The 11,886-nt window shown below is 33.0% G+C and overlaps 1 protein-coding gene across 4 annotated transcripts in view; it reads left to right on the forward strand.

The window, feature by feature from the left end:
* Shprh (SNF2 histone linker PHD RING helicase) overlaps positions 1–11,886 on the forward strand; it is an 84,528-nt gene that overhangs the window by 7,926 nt on the left and 64,716 nt on the right. For 3 of the 4 annotated variants that reach the window (XR_007109410.1, XM_047557719.1, XM_047557720.1), the window contains exons 2-8: positions 1,861–2,531; positions 3,699–3,828; positions 5,840–6,058; positions 8,462–8,540; positions 9,345–9,495; positions 10,154–10,262; positions 10,843–11,099. Coding sequence is in view for 3 of the 4 variants with exons in the window: in XM_047557719.1 (XP_047413675.1) it covers positions 1,893–2,531; positions 3,699–3,828; positions 5,840–6,058; positions 8,462–8,540; positions 9,345–9,495; positions 10,154–10,262; positions 10,843–11,099 (1,584 nt within the window). In the remaining variant the exon portion in view is untranslated. Of the gene's footprint in view, positions 1–1,860; positions 2,532–3,698; positions 3,829–5,839; positions 6,059–8,003; positions 8,023–8,461; positions 8,541–9,344; positions 9,496–10,153; positions 10,263–10,842; positions 11,100–11,886 lie in introns of those variants that run through there. The other variant, XM_047557721.1, reaches the window with a different exon arrangement.

Raw genomic sequence — 11,886 nt, forward strand, 5'->3', positions numbered from 1 at the left:
TCCCTGCTTCACCTTTCATTGCTTGTGCAGCTTGCTTTAGGGGAGGATCAGATGTAGCTGCTTCAACTTATTTTCTTATGTGTTCAATGGGAGTGAGGATTGATAAGGTCCCTCCATGGATAGAGTCCATTGTCATTTACTTTTTTTTTTTCCATAATCAGTAACAAAAGGACATATCTTCAGTTCAGGCACTACTCTCACTGAAAATAGGTGTCCCCATTACAGCTATATTGCTTTTAGGAAAGAGAGGGTTGATACTCCATGATTATCTGTGTCTGTGACCCTGTATTCACTTGGGTTCCACTAACAGATCCACCACCATTGAGCCTGGAAATTCTCTGGATGATGCTCCCATCTTTTCCACTAATGCATTCCTGATATCACTTAGCTTTTCAGTTTTATTCCTTCTGTATTATTTTTTAGGAATTTCTTAAAGTTTCTGGTCAGCTAAGATTTCCCTAGTGAATATCTTTTGTCTTATTTTAAACAAAGCTCTGTGTTCTTGAATTGTTTTTTTAAAATACATTTCTCATTCTTCTGGATTTGGAGCATATAGCAGTGGGGAGTTAGAAGGAGTAGAGGACTGCAGGCTGCTCTATGTGCTTGGTTTATCAAGAAATCAAAAGTTTCTTTTCTGTTCTGAATTAGTCCATAATTTGAATTGTGCTTATTTTATATTCTCCCCTGAAATACAGCAGAGTACTAAATATTTAGTGGAGACTCAGCAAAATAGGATATTTTATTTAACTTTTTAATTGGTGCATATTAATTATACAGAATAATAGATTTCCTTTTGACTTATTTGTCCATGCATATAACAGGACAGTTCAAAAATAAAGTTATTGGGAATATTTCTTAAATTGCACTTGAAGCAAAATTTTAGTTAGTATTTTTTTTTTTTTTAATGCATCTTCCCTATCCCCACCCCAACTACTAGGCTGGAATAGGCACCAACTATTCTTATGACTTTTTTTTTTTTTTTTTTGGTACGGGAGCACTCAACCACTGAGCCACATCCCCTGTTGCTGAGACTGGCTTTTAACTGGTGATCCTCTGCCTCCTGAACTGCTGGGATTACAGGTGTTTGCCACCACCTGGCTCTCTTAGTGGTTTTACATTTGGCATAGGAATTGACTTTTGTCTAAGGAAAGTGTAAATTTGGGGCATACTTCATATAATCTACTTTCAGCCCCTGTTTCTCTTTTGATATGACCAGCATGCATGTTTCTCTCCCTCCACCCGTTTTTCCTCTTTTTTTTTTTTTTTTTTTTTTTGCCTCTTTCTCATTTCCCCCGGTTTCCATTACCACCTTATTCCTTTCCCAGTTATCCTTCTAATCCTATTTTTCTACTAATACATAAAAAGAAATAGAGATCTGTATTTTCATTTTTCCCCTTTGAAAAAGAAGATAAATTTTTAAGGGTTTTTAAGCCATGTAAAGTTCAGGTGATATTTTGTTAATGATTTGGAATTTTAAAACAAAATTGAAATTCTGTAGCAATGATGTGAGTTTAAATATTAATAATATATTTCAAATAAACATTGCCAGGCTATGAGAAAGATTTACCCTCACATACTGCTTATCAAATGTGTTTCACATTTTACACAATAAATTGTCTTTGCTAAATATATTCATTAAAGACCGGAAAAAAATTAGAATTTATTTGATACATGAGATTATGGTTAATATGTTCCTTAGCTGTATTCAACTTAATAAAAAAAATTACCCAGTTTTTTGTTTCTCTCTGAAGATTTCACATTGAATATATGGACTTTGAGTTTATGCTGAATTTCTCATCAGGGAATACTTACATACTACAATCTTCTAGTGGTATGCCTCCTGTTTCATTTATCTTCTAGAGTTCACATTTATCAACCAAGAGAAGGGAAAAATGAGCAACCGACGGAAACGCGCCCTTCCAGTAAAGGTAGATGAAGAAAAGCAGCAGCAGCTTCGTTGGAACATGCATGAGGACAGAAGGAATGAACCACTCACCTTGACTGATGACGAGCAGCCCTGCCCAGGTGCAGAATCCTCTCCTGTTCATTGCATTGTTCTGGATGACAACCCACAGGGAGAAGTGGTTCACAGAGACAAGAAGAGGTGTTCACAGTCTGGGAGTGTCTTAAAATTGACTGAAAAAGAAGAAACTATTGATAGTTTTTCCTCTTCTTCTGTAAAGTTGAGTATTATAATTTCTCCCTATCACTTTGATAATTCTTGGAAAGCATTTCTGGGAGAAGTAACTCTTAAGCTTCTACCTGAACAGAATTTAATTGAAAATTTTTCTGAAAGGAGTTTTACATTGATGAGTTCAGAGTCAAGCAGTGAGTTCCTGATCTATGTTCATTCAGAATGTGAGGAGGTAAAGAAACAAGAAAAAGGATTCAAAGAATCAGTCAACATTTGTGACAAAGGTATTCGAGTAGAATCATCCTTCACTGGTGAACTGTTAGAAGATTTGGGATGGCTGCAAAAAAAGAGAAGAATAAAACTTTACCAAAGACCAGAAGGAAATCACATAATTAAGGTATTCAATTTCTATGGTATCTTTTTAAAGTTCTTCTACATTAGCAGTTCATTTTAATGTTAACTTGGAAGGTCTGAAAAACCAGCAATAAGCCTCTCCTTATCAAATTTCAAATACACTGTATTTTGGGCTAACTATAGAAAACTATAAAAGATGATTACTAATCATTTCTAGACCACTTTTTCAAAGAGATCCTCCTGATCTTCCTTTCCATCTTTCCTATCAATGATTTCTTTTGGTACCCCTCATCCCTTCCTTACTATAACAATCATTTAACCATTTCTATTTCCTGTCTCACCTTTTTAGATCCTTTATCTAGTTTCTGGAATTGTACACCATGCATGCAATTCTTTCCTGCCTGAAGAACTAAGTATAATCTTTCTAATCTGCTATACTAGTCCCTCCTTTGATAGGTTTTTGAGCCTCATACTCTTTCACTCTGCCTTTTATTTTGTCTCAGAAACTCCAAATTGATTTGTTTCCTGCAAACACTGCTATCTTTCTGAATCTTTCCATTTACTCTCACAATTCCCTCTACCTAGATGGTTTCCTTCCCTTTCCCTAGTAACTCTTGGTCATTCTTTAATATTCTCTTCAGAGTTTATTTAATCCATGAGTGGGTTTTAAGAAAAACCCCCTCCCAGAATCTAATTTCTATTTTGATTTTTGCTTTGGCCACTTGTAGTACATTTACGTTTTGGTTCACCACCCCTCTTCCCCGTACTAGACAAATTTTAGTGTTTGATCCAGTAATAAGGGTTTCTAAACCTAACTTCTTAAGAATCCTAGCATGTGTGTTAGAATCTTCTAAGGAAGTCTGCATTTTTAACAAACTTCGGTGATTATTCTGATGCTCATCAAGTTTAGGAATTATTGACTTTGTAGATAGAATTGGCTGTTCTCATCACATTGTCCCAGGTTTGGTTTCAGTTAGAGAAGTGTTGTTTTCTTGCTAGACTGGTGTATGTAACATAATAGACATTTTAATTATTGAAAGTGAAAACATCTGGAAGAGATCTGGTAGGTATATAACTAGTACTTGTGTGGAACAAATACTGTGACTACCTTTAAAAATGACAAAACAAAAAAAAGTCTGTTTTTCTTATGTCCTCACAAAGAATGGTATATTCCAAGTAAAACTGTTTTTTTGTTAACAATTCTTTGTAGGTTGGAATTTATATTCTGGAAGCTGGCCTAGCAAAACTAGACTTTTTCAGTGATGCAAATTCAAGAATGAAAAAGTTTAATCAACTCATGAAGAGAGTGATGGAAAAGTTATACAATTTTATTATTCCAGGTAATTTTTAAAGTAAATATTAAAATTTCTATTGCTTTTGCATTGTGGATTTATCCTTCAACTCCTATACATTACAACCAGAAAAACAGGTAATAAAAATGATTTAAAAATTTATATGACTTACATAAAATATTGTGTGGCAAAATTTTGCTTATCCAAAAAGCCCTCACTATTACAGTTTATTTTACTGTATTTGCTTAGCTCTGTGCTTAGCTTTATAGTAAGCAGTCAAGAAATGTTTGCCAAGGTAATATGCAAGTTGAAAGGTAGTCTAAACGGATCTGAGCTGGGTGGATTTTTGTATTATTGTGCAAAATTTTATCACAGCCAGAGATTCTTGGCTGGCCTTTGTTCCACCTCTCCTTTGCAGTTGTCAAGAGCCTGGTTCCTATAAAGACCAGATGACTTCACTCTGTTTCTTGGCAGGACATTGTATCCTTGGTCAGAATTGTATGTAGTTTCAGAATTGTGTGCCTTTGGTGGCCAGGGGAGAGTGTGAATGACTTGGTGGTACCAACAGCACTACTGCCAAAACAGCTCAAACTTCTGTTTGGAGAATTAGTGGGTCAACATTATTTCAGGTGCAAATTTTAGAACATTTTCATACTGAATTATTTTAGAAATCAGTTTCTAATCTTAGTCAATGTGTAGATTTTATTGCACATTCTTTCATAATACTAATACTAGTAAATTATTTTGCAAGTTAGAGTCTTAGTGGGGGAAAAAAATCCCTGGTTTCAGAATTAACAGGAATGCTTTCAAATACATGTAGAATTCTTTAAAGTTATGATAAAAATTCTATAATTCTCTCTTAAAAATAAATAGATTTTGAATTTTTAGAAACCTGGTTTCTAAGGAGCACTTCAAATTTAGATATTAGTAGTAGGTTACAGAACTAGCCTGATTGTATAGTAATTGAAAATCCTGTACAGCATTTTATTTATTTATTTATTTATTTTACTGAAAAGCAAGTGAGCTGTGTATTTTTGGTGTAATCTTTTAGTTCTAGAGCATATTCGGTATGTCCTATGAAACTATATAGACCTCTTTGAAACCAAGTCATAAATAAGTGGTTCACTTCTTCACCTTGAGAGAATGATGTTTTTGATAAGGAATCAGCTAAAAGATGTTATAAATTTCCCAGTATAGTTTTAATTTATTTTTTCATGTTAGAGTAAGCACAAGTCTTCTTGAACAGGACAATTGTGCCAACCAAGTGAATCAGATGTTCTTCCAAATTGACATTTATAGGTTAAGCACGTGTTTCCTAATTAGCAACTGCTGCTACTAAAGGCCTTGCCTTTTTTAGCATAAGAATGGGAACTCTTGTCTTAACGTAATAGACATAGAAAAATAATAGATGCGTATGGATATATATATATATATATTTTTTTTTTTTATAAACAATACTGGAAATTGAACCCAGCATTCTTTACCACTGAGCTACATCCCCATCTCTTTGATTTAGTTTTTATTTTGAGACACAGTCTTGCTCATTTGCTTCGACTGGCCTCAAACTTGTGACGTCCTGTCTCAGCCCCCATGCCCAGCCTGCATGTAGATATTTTATGTTTCGATGTAAAAGTGAAATAAGTTATCACTTTGTAAACTTCAGAAGATACTCACAGTCAGTTCCTGAGATGGTTATTACATACTCAAAATGGGCCAGGTATCTTAGCTTCTCTGAAGAGGTATTAAAAACAAGACCACATTTTTTCCTCAGTGGGTAAGGGACAGATATGTGTAAATGATTGCAATACTAGATAACAATGTATTATTATATCCAAAGTATTGTATGAGCACAGAGAACTTTAATTCTAGCCAGAGAAAACAAAAAAAGTGGGAAAAGTGGGTGAATTTTTGATCAATGTAGAATTAATAGGGATTTCCAGTTGTAATACACACTGCACAAGACTTGAATTAGGTGTTCATGGTGTAGTTTTAGCATAAGAACAGCTTGTGGTTATAAAAGGTAAATCAAGTTGTGACTACATTGTTTTTGAATATATAGATGTATTGGAAGAAGATGAGGAAGATTCAGAGAGTGAACCAGAGGGACAGGACATCGATGAGCTCTATCACTTTGTGAAGCAAGCACATCAGCAAGAAACACTGTCTGTACAAGTGGATGTCCAACATCCTGCATTGACCCCTGTGTTGAGACCCTACCAGAGAGAGGCTGTCAACTGGATGCTACAACAAGAGCATTTCAGAAGTACTCCTACTGGTGGCAAGTATAAGATGCTTAACAAAAAGCACCTTGATTAGAGGGATTATGGGGGGTGAGGGGCATAATTATTAAGCAACAAATATTAAAAAGATAGGATAGAATGGGTATTATTATGAACAAAATCATATTCTAAGAAATACTTCAAAATTGAAATCTACAAAAGTTAATTTTTTACTTTCCTCATTCAGAAAAGTTTGGGATGTTTTTTCCTGCCAAAATGAACACAGCCATGATTAGAATTTTTTAAAACCCAAGAAATTTATTTACATGACTTACCAGCTAATAATTTCTTCTAGAATCTGATTAGATGAGAATTTTGCTTTTCCGCTACAAGAAACTTATCATAATTTGATGGTGAATATTAGGACAAAAAACAAATTTATAGAAGTGAGAAACTTATGCTTGACTAATTTTTCTTACATTTGCATTTTTTTATTTGTCCCACAAAATAAAGAAATAAAATTTCACCTAGTAAATATTTTCATGAAAGTAATAGATTGATGGGTAGCACTTTATCAGTACCTCAAGATGAGACTTTTTTTACTTGATTATAGGAAGTGAGATATTAACTATTTGTCATTCCTCCTATGTAGATTTATTTTACTTAATGACAAACAGCTGTTATTTCTCCCATTTGTTTAAGTTTATACTTTTTATCTAACAAATTTCATATTTTTAAACTTTTCATTTTGAACAGTAAATAGCAATTCATTCCCACTCCTCCTGATCCCATTCTGTCTCTCTCCCCCTCCTTCCTCCCATCCCTCCCTCCTCCCATCCCTTCCCTCCTCCCCTCCTCTCCCCTCCCCTCTTCTCTCTCTCACATCCACACACATACAATTCAAATCTGAAACAAAAATAACATCTGTCATCAGAATTGGTTTCTGTTAAGATTCATAATCTGTGGGTTTTGTCTCCTTTCACTGTTTTTTTTTTTTAATTATTTGTTGAAGAAAGGACAGTTCTATAAATTTTTCCATAAACCATATTACTTTTTCTCTAAAACAAAATATTTTTCTTTAATTAATTTATTAAGGTGTGACTTTCATACAGTAAAATGTACTGATCTTAAGGGCAGTTTGATGAATTAAATAAATCTATACATCTATGTAGCCAGCAGTGCAATTAAGATAAAGAACTAAACTGTCCCCAAAGTAGCCACAAGCCACAAATAGCTCTTGAGAGTTGAAATATGATTGTCCAAATTGAGATGTACTGAGTTTAAATTCATACCAGATTCCAAATAGAAAGAATGTAAAATATCTTTATTTTAATTATATTGGGGTAAATAAAATACACTGTTAAAATTAATTCCACCCGTTTCTTCTTTTTGTTTGTTAATATAATTACAAATTAAGAATTACATATGCAGTTCCCTTTATACCTCTATCAGAGAGTCATGATGTAAACTATTGCCTTTGTCCTGGAAAGTTTCCTCATGGCCCAGTCATTTTTCCTATCTCAACCCCATCAGGAGGCAACCATTGTGACCATAGTTCTGCTTGTTTTTGAAACAATTAATGAAATCATAATAAACATACACTTCAGGGGAAATTTGCTTCTTTCAGCATAATGTTAAGATATATCCATCCTGTGTGTCAGTACTTCTTTCTTTTTGTCCATAAAGCACATTTTGTTGATTAAATCCCCATGTGGCATGTAGTAGTTCTTCTGTCTCATTAAAACTTTTCATCTTTCGATCTTTTCATTTCATAAACACTGCTCATCTGTGTTCCTACTTCATCTTTTAATCCCTTAGGAATGCAACAAAAAATTACTTGGGTTTTACTGATGGGTAGAGACACACTCCCTCTTTGGAAGTTGGTTTTAACAAGTTAAAATATTAAGAAGAAAGATGGTGGAAGATTCTGATGGGAACAAACTCAGTACTTTTAAGAATTGTACTTTTAGATATATTTTCCTCAAGTAATTCTTTCCTGACTCTAGCCCACATAAGACATCAGGTAGGATTCAGATAAATGTACAAGTCTACTAGCATATGTCTGCTGAGTTATTTTAAAACTTTATGGAACTTCTTGAATGATTTATATAAGATAAGGTAGCTATCAGGTAGGAGTTGGGTATATACATTAGCTTTCTTTTCCTGTTAACCTTGTGCAATTTGCTACAGTTAACTTTTCCATTTTATTACTTGCTTATATGGATTTGTGCTCAAAGCAAAGAAACTAAAGAATAATATTAGAAGAAAAGACTTGGAGGAATCTTTAGACTTTTATTTGTGTGGTAATTATGTGGTCTTTCCTGAATGAGACTTCTCAACATGTGTCTTCAAAATTAGTATCCCAGGGTATCCATACTGTTTATTTATTTTTATCTTGATGTGATTATTTAACAGAAAGGGAAACAAATTTACTCTTGTGGTTATTTATTTATTTATTTTAGAAAGTTCCCTGCACCACTTATGGCGAGAGATTATTACATCTGATGGTTTGAAACTCTTTTATAATCCCTACACTGGCTGGTAAGGCAGAATTTTACTTATGTACTTCATTTAAAAATAAATGTAAAACTGTATGAAATTGTAACACATGTCCTCAGTTTTGGCAGTACCCAAAAGGAATACTTTTTTTTTTTTTTTTTTTTTTGGGTGCTGGGGATCGAACTCAGGGCCTTGTGCTTACAAGGCAAGCACTCTACCAACTGAGCTATCTCCCCAGCCCCCAAAAGGAATACTAAGTTGAAGTCTTATTAGATATTTTTATAGATAAAATAGATGCAGAATTAATAGTACTTGCCATTTTTAGTAAGGAATACAACATAATAGACATAAGGTGCTTAGTTATCAAGATTTAAAGAGAAATTTTTATTTTAAGTAAAAGTTACTTTGTTTACTATGGCCCAGTTTTTAGATTTGTCGTGAAATCTATCAATTTGTATTATAAGAGTTTTAGGAATAATTAAACATAATGAGTCAGTAGTTATCACTCTTCATATTTATTTTTATTCACAGATTCATAAGGTCACAGAAAGAAAGCAGATATATTTTCCTTTTAAATATAAAAGAGAAAAAATGATGAGTATTTATCAATACCACTTTTGTTTCTGTAAATTTATTTGTTAGCCCATGCAGTTTTTATTACTATTGTTTTTATTACTTTATTTTTCTTCATTTATGATCTAGGAATTTGAATTGTTACATGCTCAAATATAACTTTGCGTTTCTTCTGAGTTCTCATTAGGAACACTAATTAGGAAAGTATAATTTTTATACATTACTATGATGTATTTTGCTTGATTTTTTTTTTTTTTTTTTTTTTTCCTTTAGCATCATCCGTGAGTACCCACATTCTGGGCCACAGTTGCTTGGTGGAATTTTAGCGGATGAGATGGGTCTTGGAAAGACAGTGGAGGTTTTGGCTCTGATTCTAACACATACTAGACAAGATGTCAAACAAGATGCTCTATCTCTTCCTGAGGTAGGAGGAAAAGTGGGAGACATTAGTTCTCAAAAGGCATCATTTGTTGACCATTTGCTTGGCATTCAAGTCAACACTTTCTGTTCCATAGCTAATGATTGATATTAGTGGTTAGTTAACTTCAAGTGGGCACAGAGAATGGGATGTTTGTGACCTGGCAGGGTTTCCCCAAGTGATGTTGGCCAACTAGGAAGAGGATATGTGATCACTTACCAAGCTTCCAAGTAATTGGCAAGGAAACTCCTTTGCAGAAGTACTATTGACTCCTCAAATATTTTGTTACTACTACACAGATCCACATTAACATTAAATATTTTAAAACACTGCTATATTTAAAAATTACTCAAATCCCAGGTATGTAAATTTTAGAATCTAATATTAGAACTTTGTTAAAAGATATAGGTAGCTTGGTAAGTAGATTGTTATATGAAATAAACTTATGAAGTCCTTGTCCTGAAATATGTGCATATTTTAAAAATAGCTAATTTTAGGTTCTGAAATAAAAAACAGGTTTGTATGTATGAATAGTGTATTTAGCCCTTTCTTTCATAATTATTTTCAGCTGTTTGCATTTTCTTAATGGAAGGAGTATTAATTTTAATAAACACTTCAGAATACTGGAAGCAAATATGTGACTACTGAATGTTGTTTGTATCAGGGAAAAGTGGTGAATTATTTCATCCCATCACATTGTTTTGGAGGAAAAGTAAAAGCCATGGAAACCCAGAATATGGAATTTGAACCAAAAGAAAAAGTTCAGTGCCCCCGTAAGTATGATATTTCTTAAATTGTCTTCTTAAAGTGATTTTCATTGTAGTTCCTAAAGTTCTTAGAGATAATCTTGTAATTATTATAAATAATTATTTCTATAGTTGTTTATATATTGTATAAATGAGTCATAATATCTTAAGAAAAATTTAAGAAATATTATTTCATTTGACCTGATCCAGGTAGTTCTTTAGAATACAATTTGAACCCAGCTTTGTTTATTCACAAGTATCGCTACTTTAGGTTCTTGTTAGCAAATGAGTGTTTCCCTAAAATGATGTCATATACCAAGTAATTGTGAGAATTTTCTTTTATAAATTTGAATTGATTGTTGTTCTTTAAGACTAACAAATTAACCTTAATAGTTCTTCCTTAGATTATTTTTGTTGCAGATTTATTTCTTAGTATATGGAGATAAAATTTTATTACATATTCTTCAAAGGGTTATTTTACAGTAGTAAATCTTTGATTTCTTTTTTTCTCAACACAGTCCCCAATGCAGATTAAACTGAACTGAGTTTTATTTCCCATTTCATTTTTATTTATTTTGACTGAGTTAGGATATTCTTTTGCATTTAGCTACACGGGTAATGATCCTGACAGCTGTGAAAGAAATGAATGGGAAAAAAGGAGTTTCCATCCTTTCCATCTACAAGTATGTCAGTTCTATATTTAGATACGATGTTCAGCGAAACAGAAGTCTTCTGAAACGGATGCTGAAATGTTTAATTTTTGAAGGTCTTGTGAAACAGATAAAAGGCCATGGTTTTTCTGGAACTTTTACATTGGGAAAGAATTACAAGGAAGAGGATATATGTGATAAAACAAAAAAGCAGGTACCTATATATCTGTGTAATGCCTTACAGAATAAGTTGACAAATCTCACCTTGACAATGACACTGAAGTTCTAGTGTGAAGACTTAAAAAAAAAAATCTTTTTCTAGTTAAGAAAAAGTAGAAACTTGATTTTGGTTACCATTAAATCCAGAGAAGAATGCTTAGCACATAAGTACTCAAGTAGGTGTGAATTATAAAATTGTTGGTTAAACATAATACAGAGTTTAGGATCACTTCTCTGTCTCATCATACTGCTGGCATTATTTAAAATGTTTGTGTACACTTGTAAAGTACTTACAATACTTAAAGTTAGTGTATCACATTGTATACATTTCAAATCATTTATATAAAATTCTCATTTCCACATTACCATCTTATAAAATTTTTGCATTTGTTTATAAAGTTGATTTCATTGGTCCAACAATTTCAATTTGATTTTAAGAAAATATATACAATATTCACAAACAAATCAATAAAAGACTGATGATAACCAGTCAAAATAAGAAGCCACCAGCTTGGTTACTGTAAAAAAAAAAAAGTAGAAAAAAATTTCCTGCAGTAGGTAGTTTCTAGTGTTATCCCAGGCAGTGTAGAAGACTGCAGTTTACGGTGCTTTTATTAGTATTGCTGCCACCAGGGGAAAAAAAAAAAAATCCTCCAGTTGATACCATTGGTTCTGTGTTAAGTATCCTGTTTGATCTCATTTCTGACAACACTTGGAGAAAGCTGTCCTGTCACCTACCTGCTTGTCATACCCCCCATGTATTATATACCCTTACCAGTCAT

Source organism: Sciurus carolinensis, chromosome 7 (assembly GCF_902686445.1).
Source record: "Sciurus carolinensis chromosome 7, mSciCar1.2, whole genome shotgun sequence".
NCBI lineage: Eukaryota > Metazoa > Chordata > Mammalia > Rodentia > Sciuridae > Sciurus > Sciurus carolinensis.